We start from the raw sequence: 22,317 nt of genomic DNA, 5'->3' as shown, positions 1-22,317 counted from the left end.
TATCTGTTTTATCATTTGTCAAAATAAAGTATGTGGGAAGTATGATTTCTTTTAATCTCTTCTTTGTTAGATATGTGATTCTTACTGGATTACAAATTTAAGGATCTCACTTTAAGTTTATTTAAACATTTAAAGAAAAATATTATTTCTGGGACTTCATAGTCTTAAAAAAATGAAAATTAAACATTCACTGGAAGGTTCCTAGATACACAGAGAACTGTCAAATGGTCTCTGATCATTGTTTTTGTTTCAGCCTCCACAAATGTAAATTACTAGTTGATTAAAAACATTATCTGCAGCATTAATAATAAAAAGTGTTATGTGTAATAGATACAATTTCCTGACTGCCTACTATTCACCACCTGGTCCTAAGACACTGACATGAGATTGACATTCTTACTGTGCCTATTTTACAAAAGAGGAAACTGAGGCATGCTGTGAATAATGTCTTCTTCAAGGTCCTGTCACTGCCAACTGGTATATCCGTTATTGAATCGAGAAGTATGTTTGGCTCCAGAGCCCAGGTTGTTGGCCACAATGTCATACTCCTTCTTGACAGAGCCAAATGTGACTGACACCATAAAGAGGTATAGTTAGGATGCAGGGCTGCTACATTGGAAGGAATGGTGAGTAGGGGGTGATTTGTACCGTTGGCCGTCCGTATCTGTGGCTTCTGCATTTGGATTCAACCAGTCATGGATTGAAAATATTCAGGGGAAAAAAACAGTTCAAAATGCCAGACTTGAATTTGGCATGTACGCGGCACTACACTGAATGAAGTGATATGCAGGCATATCCTACTGTAGCTTCCCGCCATTTCACAGGTCCTCAGTCTCTCCAGCACTATTTGTTTGAGTTTGCAGACTGACGAAGCGTTACGTATTAAATGTGAGCGTTAACAACTATTTACATATCATTTGCATTGTATTAGGTATTATTCAAAATTATTATTATCAGGTATTATGAGGTTTTATATTATTAGGTATTATAAGTAATCTAGTGATAATTTAAAGTATATGAGAGAATGCGTGTAGGTTATGTGCAAATACTATGCCATTGTATATAAGGGACTTGAGCACCTGTGGATTTTGGTATCCATGGGGATGGGGGTGGTGGGAGGGGTAGAGGATGGAAGTAGGGAAGGGGTGTCCTAGAACCAGTCCCCTGAAGATACTGAGGGATGACAGTACAGCAATTGAAATGGGCTTTAAGGGATTAACTTCCGCTCTGCAAGGATGATTCAAGTATATGCTGGATTCAATACCTACTTCCAAGAGTTAAAAGTCTAGTTGAGAACCTAAAGCATAATTAGAAAATAACTGAATATTTGGTTTAGTGGGTAAGTTGTATTATTAGATATTCAGAAAATGGGTATGGGAGGAATACTGAAGTAATTAGATAGGATTAGCCAAGAGAACTGAGTCATTGTGGGATTCGAAGAGGTAATTTCTAATAACTATAAACACTTTCTTTTTTTATAAAGATACAGATACGAAGATATTTCAGCAGGGTAAAATGGCCTGAAATGTTACTGTTGACAGTAGAGAAACAATGTATTGACACTTGTTTGGTAGTAGTTAAAAGCTGTTCTATACAATGAGTTTAAACAGGAATGAACGGACCCTAAGAGGCTGTCATCATTTCCAAGCGCTGCTGTACAGAAGTACCACAAGTGGGTGGCCTTAACAAACAAAAATTTATTTTCTCACGGTTTGGAAGATTAGAAGTCTGAACTTAACGGCGCCGGCTCCAGGGGAAAGCTTTCTCTTTCTGTTGGCTCTGAGGAAAGTTCCCTGTCTCTTTTCATCTTCTGTTCCTTGGCTCCTGGGTGGTCTCCATGTGGTGTGGCATCTGTCTTCCCCAATCTCTTCCTCCTTGCACTTTTATATCTCAAAAGAGATTGAATTAAGACACGCCCTATACTAATACTACTACATTAATATAACGTAGAAAACCTGTTCCCATATGGGATTATAAGGATTAGTATTTACAACTCATTTTGGGGGGGATATAATTCAATCCATAATCCAGAAAACCTAATAGAGGCTTTTTAAAAGAAAGATGGTTTAGACAGGGATCAGTGACAGGGCCTAGTGGTGAGCCCAGGAATACCTGAGGAGATGGCTGAGTGCAAGGTGGTAGAGGGAGAGAATGATGTCCTTGATTTAAATCATTTCAACTATCACGGATTACCCAGGGCCTAAGAACCTTGGGTAGTTTAATTAGAAGGGAAATACACGTGAGATTCTAGTTTCTATTGCTAACATCCCAACCCACACCCACTGCCGTCGAGTCGATTCCGACTCATAGCGACCCTATAGAACATAGTAGTATTGCTAACATAGACCATATAAAAAAAAATGAAAGTACATTTTTTTGTATACAAATTTAATATTAATGCTTAGTAAGACTTAGATATTGATGGTTAGTAATAGCTAGGATGTAAGTTTTTAGATAATTTTTAGTGTGTAGCATTAGAATGAATACAATGATGGATAAAAATAGAATATTCATGTTTACTGTGCATAACTAATTACCATTTTGTAAATATTCTGTAAACATTTACCCTTTCAAATATTATTAGAAAGAGCAAATAACTGCTTCTTTTGCTTTTTTCCTATATTTTGTACTCATTTTAGTATACTTTGAGATCTTTCAAACTAAATTATATAGTTACTAGCCATTATCATCAGAAGTGTAAACTGCTTAAAAAAACTGACAAAAACATTTTGAACTAGGATCTCGGCAATTTTTTTAAGCAGGTGACCATAACTGCAGTAAAGTAGGTTGTGAGATGTTTCATAGATTCATCATCGTTCTTAATCTTTGTGTAGTATTCCATTTTGTGTATGTACCGTAGTTTGTTTATGCATTCATCTGTTGATGGGCATGTAGGTTGTTTCCATTTTTTCGCTATTGTGAATCATGCTGCAGTGAACATAGGTGTGTGTATGTCTATTTGTGTGATGGCTTTTATTTCTCTAGGATATATTCCTAGGAGTGGGTTTACTGGATCTTATGGTATTTCTATTTTTAGCTTTTTAAGGAAGCACCATATCATTTTCCAAAATGGTTATACCATTTTGCATTCCCACCAGCAGTGCATAAGAGTTCCAGTCTTCCCACAGCCTCTCCAACATTTGTTATTTTCTAATTTTTTGATTCGTGTCAGTTATGTTGGGGTGAGATGGTATCTCATTGTAGTTTTAATTTGCATTTTTCTAATGACTTTTTTTTTTTTTTAATGACTAGTGATCATGAGCATTTCCTCATGTGTCTGTTAGCTGTCTGAGTGTCGTCTTTGGTGAAGTTTCTGTTCATATCTTTTGCCCTTTTTTTAATTGGATTATTTGTCTTTTTGTTGTAGAGTTGCTGAATTTTCCTATAGATTTTAGAGATTAGACCATTGTTGGGTATGTCATAGCCAAAATTTTTTTCACAGTCTGTAAGTTCTCATTTTACTCTTTGGGTGGAGAGCTACTTCTTAAGCTTTAGAGCTCAGAATGACCTCACCACTAATTTGCTCTGCGCTGTTCCCCCTGTTAAATGCTGTGAATGGCTTAAGTTGTAACATCTGTGCCATTTGAGGGAGATACCCTTTTTACAAATGAAGGAACACCTTCTTAGAGAATTTAACTACTTGGCCCAAGGTCACAAAGCTGATAATAGAGAGGGGAAAAGGATAAACTATTGCAAACTTGTATTCTTAAATTAGACCAGTACAGCATAGGGGCCCGTGACTATGTCGTGGAGTTAAATCTCTGCGTATGAGTGAATAGAATCTTATATCATCTTCTGTTCTTTAGTTCTTTCTTCTTCACCTTTTTTAATATTGCACACAATCCATTTCTATCATGAATCTGTAACAGTTGAAGTTATTTAGGCTTCTTGTTATAATTAAAAAAAAAATTCTTGTTATAATTTTGATTAGAATTAATGGGTACAAATTGTGAAGCATGCCAGAGCTTTTCTATTCCTGGGCATGGAGAGAAAGGTGTCATTTATAAAAATGAACATGTGAACCTGGAGTCTCTAGAAACTTTTTATACCTTATATTTTGTCATGGTTTTTAAATATGAGCAGATTTGTACCCTGTCTTTTTCAGACCACAGATTCTTATTTTCTTCCTGTGTCCTCTTTTTTAAAAAAAAATTAAGTAGCCTATTTAGACTGATACTGCTTTTAATGAGAGAGAATGGAAAGTACTATAAAGTCATTTTGACAAATAAAATGTCCAAGTTCTAAATTAACTTTAGGAGCCTTGGTGGCATAGTGGTTAAGATTTCAGGCTGATAACCAAAAAGTTGGAGGTTCAGATCTACCAGCTGGTTCTTGGAAACCCTGTGGGGCAGTTCTACTCTGTCATATAGGGTGGCTATGAGTCAGAATTGACTCTATGGCACATAAAACAACAGCAAATTAACTTAAAAAAAATTAATATATCCAGTGAAATCTTTTGTTTCTGTAGGGTAAAGTACAGAGAAAATAGTTTTTGAACAGTTATACATTTTGTTTATGTGACAAAAATTGTCTCTTTTTAAATTCCAATTCTACTTTGATATGGTAATGGCTTCTATTTTTTGCTATTCAAGCGACTCTTAATTTAGATTGCTTATTGTACAATAAAAAAAAAAATTTTTTATTGTACAAAGAAGCATGACTTAGAAAATTTTTTAGTTATCGAATCTGTTTATAAACACAATGGAGAAAAGATTATCTTTTTCAGTTTTTATATGCAAATTTAAGTGTTTTTAGACAGTGGCTTTAAGTAGCATTAATCTATCCTCACTAATAAATTCTTATTGCCTTCTATAATACCAATAAGGTGACATGGCTAAATATGGAAGAGCTACGCTTACTTCAAATAAAGCTCCATTTTATTTGTCTTATCAAGGGAACATAAATTGAAGATCTTAGGATCTGTCATGTGGCAGGTGTAAAAGTGAGGAAAAGGTGATTTTATTGCCTCGCACTAAGGCCCTTTTAATGACTAGAGCAAGTGATAGTTATAAGCCACAGTAAACCGTAAAGATCATGGCTGCCAAGAATGAGTTTGAGATTAAGAATAAGGAATTTCTTTGAGTTGCTCAAAATGTTTAACGTTAGCTATGATTCTAAGTAACCAGTCTCAGTGGAGAACTTGAGCATTCTCTGTGTGTTCTTGTGAGGAAGCACCCTGAGTGCTTATATAAAAATCACTATTAAGAGGTTTCTGGCCTAACTCTAGATACCCAGGGACAGTTATTTATTTTTAAAGGTAACACTTCTTGAGTCTTCATCAATTGAAGAAATGCTTAGTGAAAAAATAAAGGATTCCAGCATCATTATCACCTTAACTTGTGTTATAGAAGAATGTTACGTTTTCATTCTTTCCAATTCCTTCCAGTTTATATTCCCTTTACTTTTGCAAAGGCAGATAAACTTACTTTTTTTGTTTTATCATACCAAGTCCAATGTACCCTACCGTGTTATGATATATGCACAATAAACGTTCAAATATTGTGAGTTAGATAGTATCTAGTCAGTGTCGATTTATAAGTTAAGTTGATTGCTCCTGCTCTGTGCATGGAGGCCATCCAGGTATGGGAGGTGCATGCTCTCTCAGAGAAAATAAATTTGATGGCAAGAAAAAGTATTGTCTGACTGTTCCAGATGAGATCTTCTTCACATGGGAGGTACCAAACACATCAGCCTGGGCATTTTCAGTTTCAGGAGACCACACAGCGTGTTCATCTCTAAACCTATAGGTGAAACTGGGTTTGCTTTCTGCGTAATTTCTGTTAACGTTTTTAAAAATGTTGTACTCTGAAATACATTATCAACATAGAGCTTATTTATTTGTTTTGTTTTTTACAGTTCTTTTTGAAATGGGTAGAGGTATAGAAAGCCCTTTTAAAACTTAGTAATTTTTATAGGCAATTTTAAAATTTGTGTGCAATTTTGAAACATTAAAGAAACCTTTTATTATCAATTAAGAAATGCAAAATATCTTAAGAATACAATATAACTGAAGTAGTATACCCTAGGTTTTCAACATTTGGGCTGTAAGAAGCAATAGGCCTTATCAGATGTGCTTCCAGTCAAAATTTTGTTCCTTTAATTTCCAGATTTACATAAACTGTAATAAACTGCATAAGGAGAATTAGAAAATGACATTAAAAAAATTCTTAGAACTCTCAGATGGAATGTTTTTTAGTTATACTAATGTAATATTCTTGTAAACCTTCTTGCTTAAGGGTATCTTGTGTCTATTTTGCATATGTTTCGTTTTCAGTGTTGTGGCATGAATGAATAAAATAATTTACTGATTGATAGGTGACACCTTCAGCGGGGAGTACAGAATTTCAGCCACTTGTACCAGCAGCAACGCTTGTATCCGAAGCTTCTCATGACCCGTTTGTGGTTCCAGGTATCCTTTTAGGAAGACTTTCTACTTTCAAAAAGAAAAAATGACATGCTTGTCCAGACAGGTATTTTAAAAGTAGTGTCCAGATAAGAACAAATGTTAGTGAAATAAGTCACAGCACATGATTAGAATAAGTATATCAGAAGTTTAATGAAACAAATACCCTTAACTAATAAATGGAAATTTAGCCACCAAATGAATAAACTGATTGTCATATGGCTCCTTATCAGTTAAGCATGGATGTTTGGAGTTTGAATCAAGAAGGTGGGAACTGACGGATATTAGCTAGCTTGATTTTTTTCCCTCTCTTTTGAGAAAACAGTTAAAGTTACCATAGTAGTCCACTTTGAAAATGAAGAGACTCTGGTCCGTCAGTCTAAGACTGTGCTTCTATTTAAAAGCAAACAAAATACATTGATTCTTGCATTTATTTTATTAGAAAAAGGCTTGCAGATTAGATGGTACTACTGCCTCATTGCTGATTTACTGGTTTTGAATTGTCCTGTGGTTATAAAGGTGAAAGTTCTTGTTTTTAGAAAAATCTTATAGGGTTAAAGGGGCCTTGTGTCTGCAACTTGCAAATAGTTCAGAAAAAGATAGATGGAGGTGTAAGTGGGTAGGTAGTACATAAAATGTGGTCATATGTTAATATTTATGGGACCTGAGTGAAGATATATGGAAATTCTTTGTGCTTTTGTAAACTTTTCTATCAGAATATATTTAAAATATAAGTTTTCTTTAAAAAAGAAATAGGGAGTGAGGATCTTTAGGAAAGTCTTGAGGCATATTAGCCTTCTTGTTAGCAGTCTCCTACTGCGTTGGCTAGGAAAATTCCACAATCCCGTATCTTCAGTTCTAAAACCCAAACACCTCTGAAAGGGAAAGTTTTCTCAAAACTTATCGGTAGCAGAACTTGCCCATACCTGAATACATTTGTCTACAAAGTCTGACCAGTGCTATGGTGAAGGTATATTTACTCTTTCATTTATCCTACTTGCTGTATTATGCATGTGCTGTATCCTACTAAGGAAACCCTGGTGGCGTAGTGGTTATGTGCTACAGCTGCTAACCAAAGGGTCGGCAGTTTGAATCTGCCAGGCACTCCTTGGGAACTCTATGGGGCAGTTCTACTCTGTCCTACAGGGTCGCTATGAGTTGGAATCGACTCGACGGCGCTGGGTTTGGTTTTTGGTTGGTTTATACCCTACCAAAGAAAATAAACCTGTTGCCGTCAAGTCGGTTCTGATTCATAGTGACCCTATAAGACTGAGTAGAACTGCCTTAGAGGGTTTCCAAGGAACAGCTGGTGGATTCAAACCGCCAACCTTTTGGTTAGCAGCCAGATGCTTAACTACTGCGCCACCAAGGCCTACAGAAATATTTATTTCATTATGAGGTATTGCCCATGATCCCATTGGAGTGTTAATTAATAAATAAAAAAAATTTTTTTTTTTTTCTATATACCTTATTATTCTTCTAAAATCCAAAACTTGTTTGAATTCTGAGGATTGTGGACGATGTAATTGTTCCTCCTTGTCTGAATGCTTGAAGCACAAAGCATGTCTGCCCTTCCTGTCATGGCTCTTCTACTGTCCCCCAGGACAGACATATGCATAAATGTGCACACACACATTGATGCACGTGTGCGCGCGCACGCACGCACACACAGTGGAGGTAAAGAACAGGAGGAGCAGAACTCTCTGACAACACGGTCAAGACGAGCTGAACAGCTAGGGAAATTTCCTAGCCATCTCTTTGGCATTTTCAGGAACTTCCCTCTGATTCTAAGAGCTTGTGAATATTGTACATAACGGCAAGGCAAATGAAATAATTTTCATGCTTTTTTCAATAATAGGTCAGCATGAAACTACATCACCACGGCCTCCTCATGATTCATCCTTTTCTGCTCTTCTGCCAAAACAGCGTGTTTTGGTCACTCCCCCTCTTCTTTCAGCAATGTGCAGCCTCTTAGACAACCTGTTGGCAATTGCTCCAAGAGACACTGCAAATGCTCTTCGACAAGCCCATCTCATCGAGCTCCTGTGTGGGTAAGAGAGAAATTCTGCAGGGTAGCACAGCAGGAAAGATCAGTTTGCGCAAGTGTGTTCATGACTCAATAGAGGACTTCATGTGTACTAGGAATATCATTATTCCTCTGTAGGCCTGTTAGATTTTTACTTTTGTCATAACTGTCCTGATGGTTTTTATTTTAAGAGCCTCGTGTTGGCCCGTTACATTGACTGTTAAGGCAAAAAATAAATCATGATTTTTAAAATTCAGTGATTTTAAACCTTATTTCTCCTCCAGTACTAAAGGAATTTGATGTAAACCTCTCCTTCTTCTTCTTTTTTTTTTAAACAGCTTTATTGAGATATAATTCGTATGCCATACAATTCAGTCATTTTTGCATATTCACAAGTATATGCAATGATTACCACAGTCAATTTTAGAATATTTTCATCACCTCATAAAGACATTCCACATTTTTTAGTTTTGACTCCCCTTTCCCTCTGTTCCCCCAACAGCCTAAGCACCTACTAATCTACATTCTATCTATAGATTTTCTAATAATGGAATCATGTAGTATATGATCTTTTGTGACTGACTTCCTCACTTAACATAATGCTTTTAAGGGCCATTCATATTTTAGCATGTTCTCAGGACTTAATTACTGTTTATGGCTGAACAGTGTTCCGTTGTATGGATATGTCACGTTTTGTTTACTCGTCTGTTGGTGGACAGTTAGGTTGTTTCCACCTTTTGGTTATTATGAATAATGCTGCTGGTAACATTTGTGAATAAGTTCCTGTGTGAACATATGCTTTCATTTTTCTTGGGTATATAGGAGTAGAATTGCTGGATCATATGGTAACTTTAAGTTTAGTTTTCTGGGCATCTGCCAGACTGTTCTCCAAAGCAGCTGTGCCACTTTACGTTCCCAACAGCAGTGTATGAGGGTCTTGATTTCTGTACATCCTTTCCAACTCCTGCTGTCATCTGGCTTTTTGATTATGGTCCTTTTAGTTGGTGTGAAGTGGTTTCTTACTGTGTTTTAACTTGCATTTACCTGATGACTAATGATATTGAGCATCTTTTCATGTGCTTATTTGTTATTTACATATCTATTTTAGAGAGATGTCCATTCAGATCCTTTGCCTGTTTATAAATTGGGTTTTTTATCTTTTTATTAATGAGCTTTATAGTTTCAGCTTTCTTACATTTAGGTCCTTGATTTATTTTGAATTAATTTTTTTATATGGCGTGAAGTAAAGGTTTGACTTCGTTCATTTGTGTGTGGAGAGCCAATTATCCCATCACCATTTCTTGAAAAGATTATTATTTCCCAACTGAATGACCTTGGGATCCTCATTGAAAATCACCTGTCTTTAGATGTGTGGCTTTATTTCTGGGCTCTCAATACTATTCCATTGATGCAGATGTCTGTCTTTGTGTCAGAACCACACTGTCTGACTACTGTTTATAAAAACGGCTTGAGGACAGTGTCTGACCTCCCCCAACTCCACAAAGGGGAAGGAAAACCAGGACCAACAGCGCAAGGCTGACTCTCATGAGGTGGTGGCTGGACAAACCTTCTCTCTCTATCATCTTTACTAACTCTGACCCTAGCCATCCCTCACATAGCACTCTCTACTTGTTTGCTGTGTTCCATAATTCATTGCAATGGCCACACAGAACTCAAAGACAAATCTCACAGTAATAGAGTTTATTAGGGAAGTAACAGTTACATGAGGCTCAGGATATAGTTCTTCCATCAGGACAGCCTCTTCCCAGGCATACTCACGGGTATGCCTCTCCCGGGCCCTAGGCCTCTGCCCAGAGGCACTCAGCTTTCTCACTCTGTGGGCCAGGAAGCCTGCTCAGGTCTCTGCTGCCCGGTGTCTCCTGCCACCACTTCTTACTGTCTTCAGGGCTGTTTCCCTCTATGTCTCTGTCTCTCTTTCTCTCTTCCTGTCTCTCTGTCTTCTGCTTCCAGGAGCTTCTCAGTGTATGATCCTGGGTCCAAAGAACACGCTGTCCGCTCCTGGTGTTCCTCCTTGGTGGTGGTAGGATCCTCCTCTCTGCTCTGGAATTGGCTCTGTTTTAAGGCAAAATTGACCAGTCCCCTTGGTGGCCACAATTACCCTATCACATAGTTCCGCCCAATCACCTGAGTAGGAATTATAAAACCGTGGCTACACACTGCATCATTGCTTTATAGTAGGTTTTGAAATTGAGAAGTATGAGTCTTCCTACTTTATTCTTCTTTTTCTGGATTATTTTTACTGTTCTGGTTCCCTTGCAATCCCATATGAGTTTTAGAATCTCCCGGTCGGTTTCTATGAAGAAGTCATCTGGGATTCTGATAGAGATTATGTTAAATCTGTAAATCAGTTTTGGGAGTACAGTCGTTCCCCAGATTACGAATGATTTCTTTAAGTCTGTCTTTAAGTTGAATTTGTAAATAAGTCAGAACAGCTAGGTATGGTTCATATCTAACAGTCCAGTATTTGTCTTAATATATAGTATATAGTGTACCTTTCTGTGCATAAAAAAAACATTAAAGAAACACTTCAGATACAATAAAACATCTTTAACATTATTCCAAACCCATTCCCGTCGAGTTGATTCCAACTCATAGCAACCCTAAAGGGCAGAGTAGAACTGCCCCATAGGGTTTTCAAAGAGCGGCTTATGGATTCGAACTGCCGACCTATTGGTTAGCAGTTGAAGTTAACTACTGCACCACCAGGGCTCCCATTAACATAACAATACAATAATAATAATATTTTGATGCATGTTGCAAAGTAGCTCCCGTTCTTTATTACAGACCATTGTGTGTACCTCGAATTTTTAATATAATAGGCTTTAGGGATGTTGGTTCGTAACTTCGAATTGTACCTGTTGGATGTTCGTAACCTGGAGACTGCCTGTATTGCCATTTTAGAAAAAAAAAGCCATCCAGTTGATGAACATGGGATGCTTTTACATTTATTTAGATCTTCTTTGTCTTTTTTTCCCCATCAATGTTTTGTAGTTTTCAGAGTATAAGTTTTGCACTCCTTTTGCTGAATTTATTCCTTTGTATTATTTTTTATGCTATTACAGATGGAATTATTTTCTTTCATTTTTGGATATTTCATTGCAAGTATACAGATATGCAGTAAAACCTGTGAAAACCAGAACTCAGTGGGACTGCCTTGTTTTTCCAGGTCTTGTAACTTTTCCACCTTTGACAGGGTGTGGTTTTACCACTTTTCTGTCATTCTCTATTAGTGGAAAATATTTGCGTTTTCCTTCTCTGACCGGTTTCAGCCTTCACAGGTTCTAGCTTTTGCAGGTTTTATGGTACCATTAGTTTTTGTGTATTGATCTTCTTTCCTGAGACCTTGTTTAATTCTGTTATTTTTAATGGATTTGAAGGAGTTGAAGAATTCAACTCTTTAGTGGTTATATCAGAATAATGTCTCTGAGTTGAAAAATTATTGTTTAAATCATTTGGCATTATTTGTTATGGGACACTAAACTTTTCATCAGAAAGTATTTTGATAAAATTTGGGGAAATCATAACTTGATCCTTGAATTTTTACTATTCGTATGTCTAATATTAATAGCTTCTGACATAATTATTTCTGATAATTTTGTTATTTATATAGTAGAGTAGAAAAAGACTAAATGTTGAATTCAGACTGAACTGGGGCCTCATTATAGTTCATTTACTCAGCGGCTGTGAGGCCTTGGAAAGTTACTTGACTCTCTCTATAACACCACCTGGCGTTGTGGTGGAGACTGAAGTGATAGTGTCTAGAGTACTCCCTTATCTATCTAAAAAAAAAAAAAGATAGCTATACTAAGTGTTAATTCTCTTTTTCTTCATCCACTTTACTCTTGCCAAGCATACCCACCTCCTTTTAACCACGTATTCATTTGTATTGCTTTACTCCTCTGTCTCTTTGCCTTTGAATATTCACTGTCTGAAATGTATTCCTTTGTCTTTGCCAAAGTGCATTCTCTTTCTCTTGGGGGTATTAAGAAAACCCTAACAAAAAAGAAGCATTCCTTGTTCTGCTTCACTCAATCATGATTACTCTTTTGCTTTACCATTTATAATATGCAATGAGTTGTGAATTTTCTCTCCTTTTTATATTGTCATCTTCTTTCTACTATAGTGCCTCTCAGAGTTGGAAAAGGAAACTGTTAGTTGATTGACTTTCTTTCTTGGATGCTTCCTGCCTCAAAAATGACCAAATGGAGCTTTGCGTCATAGGAGTCAGCTAAGAGTCTTCTGTGGCATTTAGGCAAAGGCTTGTCATGTTGTCGTACCTATTTTTTATTTCTGACCTAAAAAACATATTTCCCTACTTGTTTGTTTTACTTTATTTTTTACTTTTTAAATTGGAACTTGGACATGGAATGAGGGATATCAATGCTGATGTGATATCAGATGGATCTCGGCTGAAAGCAGAGAATACCAGAATGACGTTTACTTGTGTTTATGCAAAGACATTCAACTGAATGGATCATAACAAATTACGGATAACATTGGGAAGAATAGGAATTCCAGAACATTGTGCATAGACCAAGAGGCAGTTGTTCAAACAGAGCAAGGGGCTACTGCGTGGTTTAAAGCCAAGAAAGGTGTGCATCAGGGTTGTATCTTTTTACCATACTTACTTAAACTGTGTGATGAGCAGCTAAACCCAGAAACTGGACTACATGAAGAAGAACTGGCCATCAGGATCGGAAGAAGACTAGTTAACAGCCTGTGTTATGCAGATGATACAACCTTGCCTGCTGAAAGTGAGGAGGACTTGAAGTGCTTTCTGATGAAGATCAAAAACTATAGCCTTCAGAATGGATTATACCTCAATATGAAGAAAACAAAAATCCTCACAACTGGGCGAATAAGCAACATCTTGGTAAGCAGCAAATACAGAAGTTGTCAAGAATTTCGTTTTACTTGGATCCACAATCACTGGATCACTAGCAGTGAAGAAATTAAACAACATATTGCATTGGGCAAATCTGCTCCAAAAGACCTCTTTAAAGTATTAAAAAGCAAACATGTCACTTTGACGACTAAGGTGCATCTGGCCCAACCCATGGTATTTTCTATTATCTCATATGCTTTGAAAACTGGACAATGAATAAGGAAGGCCGAAGAAGAATTGACTCCTTTGGATTATGGTGTTGGTGAAGAATATTGTCTATACCATAGACTGCCAGAAGAACGAACAAATCTGTGTTGGAAGAAGTACAACCAGAATGTTCCTTAAAGCGAGGATGGCGAGACTTCGTCTCACATACTTTGGACATGTTGTCAGGAGAAACCAGACCCTGGAGAAGGACATCATGCTTGGTAAAGTAGAGGGTCAGTGAAAGAGAGGAAGACCCTCAATGAGATGGATTGACACAGTGGCTGCAACAGTGGACTCAAACATAGCAACGATTGTGAGGATGGTGCAGGACTGGGAGCCGGGCAGCATTTTGTTCTGTTGTACATGAGGTTACTCTGAGTCAGAACTGACCTGATGGTACTTAACAACAACAATAAATTGAAACTTATTTTCTTGCCAGTTTCTTTCCTATTTTAAATAGAAAGTAACCACAGACGTATTATTCTTGTTTGCTTTTCTCCTGAAAAGACTGCATTATATTTTATTCTCTTTCTATTAAGTTTTCATTAGGTATACATTTTTTAATAATTCTTTGCTTCTCACGTTTATCTGATGAGAACTTTACTGTTTTCCGAAATTTTGTAGAGTGTCTTTTTATAAACGTTTTCTTTGTTAAAAAAAAAAAAAAAACAAACTCTTGAAATGTATTCAAGGTTAACTTCAAATTGCAAATTAGATTTATTAATCTTTAGTAAGAAGCATTCTAATTATCTAATGGGTTTTCTTTTTCTGTCCGTAATAGTATTACAGATGCTGCCCTCATAGAAAAGTGTGTCCAGGAGCTCAGGACCCCCCTGCCTTCCTCGTCTCCAGTTGAACACGCTCTGGCCCAGGTGAGTTTCCCACACATGCCTCTATGCATCGTATCTGTGTGTGTGTGTCTTTGTTTTAAGTGCCCAAACAGACAATTTACTGAGGAAATAGTAACCATAGGAGGGGGAAGAAAATCTTTTCGAATATACATGGTATAATGCGGTTATTTAAATTAAAACCAAACCAAACCCATTGCCGTCAAGTCAATTCCAACTCATAGCTACCCTATAGGACAGAATAGAACTGCCCCATTGGGTTTCTAAGGAGCAACTGGTGGATTCAAACTGCCAACCGTTTGGTTAGCAGCCAAGCTCTTAACCACTGTACCACCAGGATTCCTTTATTTAAATTAAGTTTCTTAAAATTTTAATACGAGACATTTTTGAATGATGGAAAGGAGCAGTGAATTTGAAGACCTAGATTCTATTCCTGACTCCATCATTTGTCATTTTTGTTAGTTGCTGTCCCGTTCGCTCTGACTCATCCTGTATAACAGAATGAAATATTGCCCATTTGTGCACTTGTTAACCAGTCATAAATGTTCAATCAAGTGTCTGGATATCTTTCAGCACCATATGAAAAAATGGAGTTGATATAGTTTACCTTCCCTGTTTTAAATCATCTCTGTTATGTCTGTTATTTTCACCCAAGTTCAATTTGTTAAAATGCTTAGTGGCTAAGTTATATGTATTTTCAGAACCCAACCTAATAGGCATAAGTTCATTTTTCATCCTTCCCACATAATTTACTATTTTTAGTTTTTTTTCTATAGATAAAACTTATACGCACAAGTGTGGTTAGCAATTCCTTTGGTAGCTATTGTATAGACGAATGTCTTAAGATCAAGCTTTAAGAAGGGCTACACGATGTATTTGGGATGGTGAATTTAAGGTGGACTAGGTCAGTATCTCTTGCTTTGGGAATCTTCTTTGAGCTCCCTGTTACGGGTCAGACCCCCTGTTACAGGTTGAGTCACATGATGGACATCATCTTTGAAGCACTTGTCACAGTGCACTTTTTTATTGTGTGTATGCTTATTTGAATAATGACTATCCTCCATTCATCTGTCTGTCCATCTAACTAATATTTATTAAGTGCCTACTGTGTACCAAGATCTTTCCTAAGTGAACAAAACAAAGACCTTTCCCTCAGTTAGTTTATATTCTTGTTGTGAGAACAGACGCCTAACACATCCATGTATGCCAAGATGATGGTAGATTGCTAAGAAGAAAACTCAAACAGGAGATGGAAAGTGATGCCAGAGATAAGGTCATGTTAGGAAAGGTTTCATCTTTTACAATTACAAATAGTATTTTAGTGCTGATAGTCCACTTAAGGTGGTCAGGGGGCCTTTCAGACAATGACATGTGACCAGAAGTGAGTGAGGAAGCTGGCCCTGTGGGACAAAGCAAGAGTCCTGAGATCGGAGCATACCTGACATGTCCAGGATATTGTGGGGACCAGAGTGCTGGAGCAGACTGTGAGCGGAGATGTGGTCAGAGGGGCCAAGTGGACGCCGTGCATCCCAAGTGTCCTGGACAGTGCCTGTCCATGGCAGACACTCAGTGCTTGAGGAATGAATGAATAATAACAGAAGAAGTTTATTGGTTGTTTATTTGTATTAATTTATGTCACCTTCACAACAATCATATGAAGTATCATCGGTACCCTCATTTAATCAAGGAAATGACTGAGGCCCAAACACGTAAGCAGCCTGCAACCTGTCCAAGGTTGCTCTGGAGTATGTGGTGAGCCAGGATTCCAGCTGAGCAGGTTGGCCCCAGAGCCCACCTCTTAACCACTGTGCGAGGCAGCTTTGTGTAGATTAAATGCTTCCTGGCTGTGCTTCCATGAGATCATTCATTTAAATTGTTTACTCATTCATTCATTCTAGAACAATGTTTGAGCATCTGCTCTACCAGCTTCTGCTCTAGGTGCAAGCGTGACACATCAGTGACAGATATCCCTGCCTGTGTGGAGTCTGTGTCATGGGTGCAGACACAGACGATAAACGAGTAAACAAAATGTAAAGTGTCAAAAATAAAGGAGGATGGGCAAAGGGTGAGTTAGAAAGGGGGTGGGGGCTGCAGTTTTTAGATTAGTTGAGCGAAGACCTGAGGCAGTGAGGGAGCAGGCCACGGGGTGTCTGGCCCCGGCATTTGGGCAGAATCTGGATGGTGGTGTTATACAGTCTAGTAGAGGTGTGAATGTGCTGAATGTATGTGCTTGGTTGTTGGTTATAAATCAATATTTTATTTTAATCTCAAGTATAGTAAATTACAAAAAGAATCCTTAATTCAGCTCTTTTCTCTCAATGCTTCTTATTGGCTCTTCCTTTCCATGGCATAACTATTTATGATAACACTTTATCCATCCAGAGGTCAGACTTGCTGTAACTTCAGTAGGACACTGTAGTGCCACCTGTACCTTTATGTAAAATAGCTCTGCAGATTAAAAGGGAGGGCTTATTCCTCAGGAGAAGACAAAACTATTTTGAAATAGCCTGAGGCTGTTTATTTAAAAGGCACATAAAATCAAAAAACTCATTGCAGTCTAGTCGTTTCTGACTCAATAGTGACTCTATCGGACAGAGTAGAACTGCCCCATAGGGTTTCCAAGGAGCACTTGGTGGGTTCGAACTGTGGACCTTTTGGTTAGCAGCCATAGCTCTTAACCACTACGCCACCGGGGATTCCAAGAGGCACATACCCCTCTACAAATGTAGAGCAGCCCCTGGCTCTCACTGTAAGGCAACATCAAAGTTAGATGGGAGGACAAAACCCATAACGTATGGAGAGAGATACTGGTGTCAGACTATCTCTGTGTAGTTCACCTTATGTGGAGTATCTCATTGCCTGAGTATAGTGGATAAATGAGATACCACAGCTTATTCTTCAGTTATTACATACTAGAGAATTATGTTTTCAAAGCCTTTTTGCCAGTTAATACTTACTATAATATTAGTACCAAACAACATTTCAAAGATGGTTTTGTTGGTAATATTGGAGAAGATTTAATTTTTTCTTTTATAATTAAGAATAGTATTTTTATGCTAAAGGGTAGTTGAGGGCCAAAGAAAGAACATATTTGTATTTTATTTGTAGCAATAGCTGGATATTAGGTTCCTCCCCGCCTTTATTTTTTCCTCAGTTGACCACTTTGAAGAATATATTCTAATGGTTCTTTCTTTACAGAAGTGTAGACTTTATGGCTTTGAAATGTCCTTTTCTGCCTCTTCCAGGATATTGAGTCCACAGTCTTTCTTTTTCTAAAAGGAATTCACAATTTAGCTTTGAAAATGCAGCTTTGTTTGATATCATTGCAGTTGACAGTGTTGATATGGCCATGAATGGCATGCTTATAGTATAAGAAAAATAATGCTTCGTCTACTTTGTTTTAATTTCAGATCATTTAAAAATTATGATTAATGTTTTATTAGTTTTTCATCAACTCACTTTACAAAGAAGTGATTTATTATAATGCCTAGAAAAGTAAACTACTTTATCACTGAGATGGGCTTTTCATACAATCTGGGTCAGTTTACCCCATCTCCTTTTTTGGCAGCTCTCCTTCCTCCTGGAATACCTGTCCTCTGTGTCCAGTCTTCTGCAGTCCTGTTTGCTGGTGGACCCTGACCTCGTGGTTCAGGAGGAGCTCCTGAAACCTTTGCTCACAAACACCGTCAGGGTTCTCACCATATGCACCAAAGATGTATTAGGTAAGCTCTGTATTTTTTAGTTTTGGATAGAAGTGAATAATTGTAAGAAGAAAAATCTTACTCTGCACCAGACATTGACTATGAGATTACTCTTTGAGTTGGTCTTTGGTAGTGTTTTTAAAGTCTTTTAAATGTGTTTTATAGTTTGGATGCTTTTAAGTGGCTCTAGGAGACCATTTGAGGCAATTATGTGGTATAAAAAGGACTAGCTCAGTGCTGCCAGTTTATAAAGGAAGGCAAAGTTGTTATATAATGTTAGCAAGTACAGTGAGTTTTAGGTATCAGTTATTCTTTTAAGCTATGGCTAAGACCAGATGACCAACTAATAAATTATTTGGAATAACAAGTATAAAAAATTTGGAAAAATTTCCTGAAGGCACTAAAGTACTGAAAAATATACTATGATGAAAAGTTGAATGTAATGCTTAATGGTAGAGAAAATTGAAACAATGCCAGATCTTTTTCAAAACCCAAATATGATAATTATTTTAAATGGTTTATAATGAAGTAATCAATCATTTGGTAATTCTTTTTTGTGTTCCTGTTCATTCTTATGCAGCCCTTTGAAGTTTGTGGATTTGCTTGTTTTTAGGTTTGAAAAGTGAAGTGTTTCGTGAAGCTCAGCAAAGCCAGTCCTCAGTGTCTCCTCACTGTTAAAATTATTCCAGTGCTGGAGGAGTAATGATGTCCTAACTAAGCATTCTCTTTGGGGGTGATAACACCTTCATGGGAGAGAAAACATTTCTGGGGAAAGGAGGCAAAAACCTCTTAGATATTATAATAGTTTATGGTCCTCCAAAGCTCAGCCCTGCCTAATAAGATCTTATTCCTTAGTACTTTATCTCTCTTGTTGAGTTTTCTTGGGTATCACTTGAGCAGTACTGACCTTGAGTTCATGGGAGATACACAAAATGTCTGCAAGGTCACTGCTGCAGAACCATAGCAGATAGATGGCTGTGTGTGGGTGGAGGGCTTTTGAATGATTGCTTGGTCCCAAAGTCCTGTTGTGAGAGGTGGCCTGTGGCTGCTGTTGCCTGCTTTGTACGTGTTGTTTATTGATCCCCTACTTTTGTATGTGACTTGGGCTTAGAGAATTAAATAAAATAGTATATATTTTATTACTTAATTTTATAAAAATATCCAACCTATCATTAGTTATGTCAAGTCCTGAAAAGAAAAAATGTTGACAATATTTGAATGCACATCTAGAAGGTGGTTGTTTTTTTATATCTAGCAAAAGTTAAAAGTTCACTAAAATAATTTTTTTTTTTTTTTTTAATTTTTATTAAGCTTCAAGTGAACATTTACCATTCCAATCAGTCTGTCACATGTAGGTTTACATACATCTTACTCCCTTCTCCCACTTGCTCTCCCCCTATTGAGTCAGCCCTTACAGTCTCTCGTTTCGTGCCAATTTTACCTTCTTCCCTCTCTCTCTATCTTCCCATCCCCCCTCCAGTCAAGAGTTGCCAACACACTCTCCCGTGTCCACCTGATTTAATTAGCTCACTCTTCATCAGTATCTCTCTCCCCCCCACTGACCAGTCCTTTTCATGCCTGATGATTTGTCTTCGGGGATGGTTCCTGTCCTGTGCCATCAGAAGTTCTGGGGAGCATTGTCTCTGGGATTCCTCTAGTCGCAATCATACCATTAGGTGTGGTCTTTTAATGAGAATTTGGGGTCTGCATCCCATTGGTCTCCTGCTCCCTCAGGAGTTGTCTGTTGTGTTCCCTGACAGGGCAGACATCGATTGTGGCCGGGCACCAACTAGTTCTTCTGGTCTCAGGATATTGTAGGTCTCTGGTTCAAGTGGCCCTTTCTGTCTCTTGGGTTCTTAGTTGTCGTGTGACCTTGGTGTTCTTCCTTTGCCTTTGCTCCCGGTGGGTTGAGACCAATTAATGTATTTTAGATGGCTGCTTGTTGGCATTTAGGACCCCAGGTGCCACAATTCAAAGTGGGATGCAGAGTGTTTTCATAATAGAATTGTTTTGCCCATTGATTTAGAAGTCCTCTCAAACCAAGTTCCCCAGACCCCAGCCCCTGCTTCGCTATCCTTTGAAGCTTTCATTTTATCTCGGAAACCTCTTTACTTTTAATCCTGTCCAATTAGGCTGACCTTAATTTTTAAGGAATTTTTAAATTATTTGAAAATTATGTTTTGAATGATTTTTTGAAAATTTTGCTTATATTACTATTACGTATTTATGTAAATTGATAATTTGCATATATAACTTGATACATTACAACTTATATAAGTAAATAAATTATATTAAAATTTATTCAGTGAGTATACTTATGCAGTTAATAGCTTTTTAACTTTCAACTTAAATTTTATTTAGCTATTCTTAAGCCAGCACTGAATAAAAAGAATAAGTGTAAAATATAAAGCTAACTCTTTTTATGTATAAAGCACAGGGATACATGTAGTATATAAACAGACATGCAGTCTGTCTGTGGAGTTAAAATTTCATGGAGATGGCGATTTGGAAAAATATGTCTTAAAATGCTCCTTAGAGAGCTGATGGTGACAAATAGGTTAAGAAACACTTGGTTAGGACCTAGGGTTCTAATCTGAACCCCCAGAAGGTGCTATTTCCTAATACCTCAGGGTGTGGAACACCTAGGATGAAGTCCTCAGTTTATTTTGTAATGGAGTTTGATGACAGGTGGCAAATATTGCTGCTCATGTGGTTGGAGAAGACAGTAAAAGTTCTAAGGTCACCACTGCTGACCAGCTTCCGTTTACTTAGGTAGAGAGAAGGGGAAATACGTCCCTACCTTCAAAGGTTAATTGCTGGATCCTTAGCTATAGGCAAAGCTGCAAAACCTTCTCTTGTATCTTAGTTTTCTTTGTGTGATGATACGTTTCTTGGTTCTTCAAAGAAATTCTCCTTTCTTTCCTGCCTTGACTTTGGCACATTCTGTTTTCCCTTTTCCCCTCTTCACAAAGCTGCTAGAGAGGATAAAGAGAACAGGAGAAACTTTACTTTCGTAGACTCAGCACAAACAACAGCTTGTTTTTATAATGTGCCCAATACATAGTTCTGAAGTTATGGCTTAATATTCCATTGCTGCTAAATATTCCTTAATAAGGCGAGAGCTTGCGAGTGTGTCTTTATTTGCCTATGTGTAGGAAGGTGGAAGGGAGATAGCTTAAAGAAGCAAGCAAAGAAAGAAGTAAATTAAAGTAAATTTGGAATCACATTGAGTTGCATTTGTCTTTATTCAACAAGTGTATGCTATTGTTAGTGTAATGAAGTGTCTGGTTTTGTATTTTGAAGAGTTATTTTTCTTCTTTATGTTAATTACTTGAAATGTCTTGATATTAATCTTACAGATACAGAGCTGGTATCAGCTTTTCGTCGCACATGGACACATTTATTTAACCTTCTGGCTGCACTACTGAGGAAAGCTGGGGGCGTGTCTCTCCCATTTATTACAGTGGCTATGACCAGGCACTGGGCAGTGGTGACCGGTGAGAAGATACTCTCCAGGGCTTGGGTCTTCCTGTCATGAAAACTAAGATGATTATTATTCACTATTAGATATGTAAATTCCTTTAAATTAAGTAATATGCCATGGCATATGGAAGAGGTTCTTGTTTGAAAATTTGCAGTGTTGTCAAGGACCCCCAAAAATATATTTTTGAAAAGTTGAAACACCTTTCAAGCTATCATAAAAACAATTAAATCTGTGGTTTCATGAAGATAACATATATATAAATGTTATATGTTATATATATGCTTTATATAAAGCAATGGGATAGGCTTGCTTGTGTTGGTATAGAAACCAGTCTCCTTCTATCGTTTGACATATATGCACTGTGTGTGGGTAAGTCTGTGTATATGAAATCCGTGTACATGATATCATGGAAAGTTATAAGAAAAATATCATCTTGTCTAAGACACCAAGATTTTCTTATAGCACAGAAATGCCAAGAGGACAGTGTAGTTATTTTATACGATGCTTTCCATATAATAGTTGCCTACTAAAGTACCATATTTTTAGGCAGATAACATGCTATGCTTTTTTTTTTATATAACAGCATGTGAAAAAAAATTTGTTATAGTGGCGCTTACAAAGGTACCTTGCAGTGAGAGGGTGTGGTTGGCAAAAAAGTAGGGAAGGTGCATGTTATTTGCATTAAAGTATGGTAAATGGTGATTATTTTTCAAGTAACTGCTCTTTGGTTTCTCAGAAAGTC

General features: G+C 37.3%; 1 protein-coding gene across 5 annotated transcripts in view; it reads left to right on the top strand.

Moving 5' to 3' along the window:
- The window catches only part of RTTN (rotatin), a 206,373-nt gene that overhangs the window by 146,472 nt on the left and 37,584 nt on the right, over nt 1-22,317 (top strand). For all 5 annotated transcript variants that reach the window (XM_049899910.1, XM_049899909.1, XM_049899908.1 and 2 more), the window contains 5 exons: nt 6,316-6,409; nt 8,262-8,454; nt 14,324-14,414; nt 17,959-18,112; nt 21,451-21,588. In XM_049899910.1, the coding sequence (XP_049755867.1) occupies nt 6,316-6,409; nt 8,262-8,454; nt 14,324-14,414; nt 17,959-18,112; nt 21,451-21,588 (670 nt within the window). The remainder of the gene's footprint in view (nt 1-6,315; nt 6,410-8,261; nt 8,455-14,323; nt 14,415-17,958; nt 18,113-21,450; nt 21,589-22,317) is intronic.

This window comes from Elephas maximus, chromosome 11 (assembly GCF_024166365.1).
Source record: "Elephas maximus indicus isolate mEleMax1 chromosome 11, mEleMax1 primary haplotype, whole genome shotgun sequence".
Classification (NCBI taxonomy): Eukaryota; Metazoa; Chordata; class Mammalia; order Proboscidea; family Elephantidae; genus Elephas; species Elephas maximus.
This window is presented reverse-complemented; position numbering and strand designations above follow the sequence as displayed.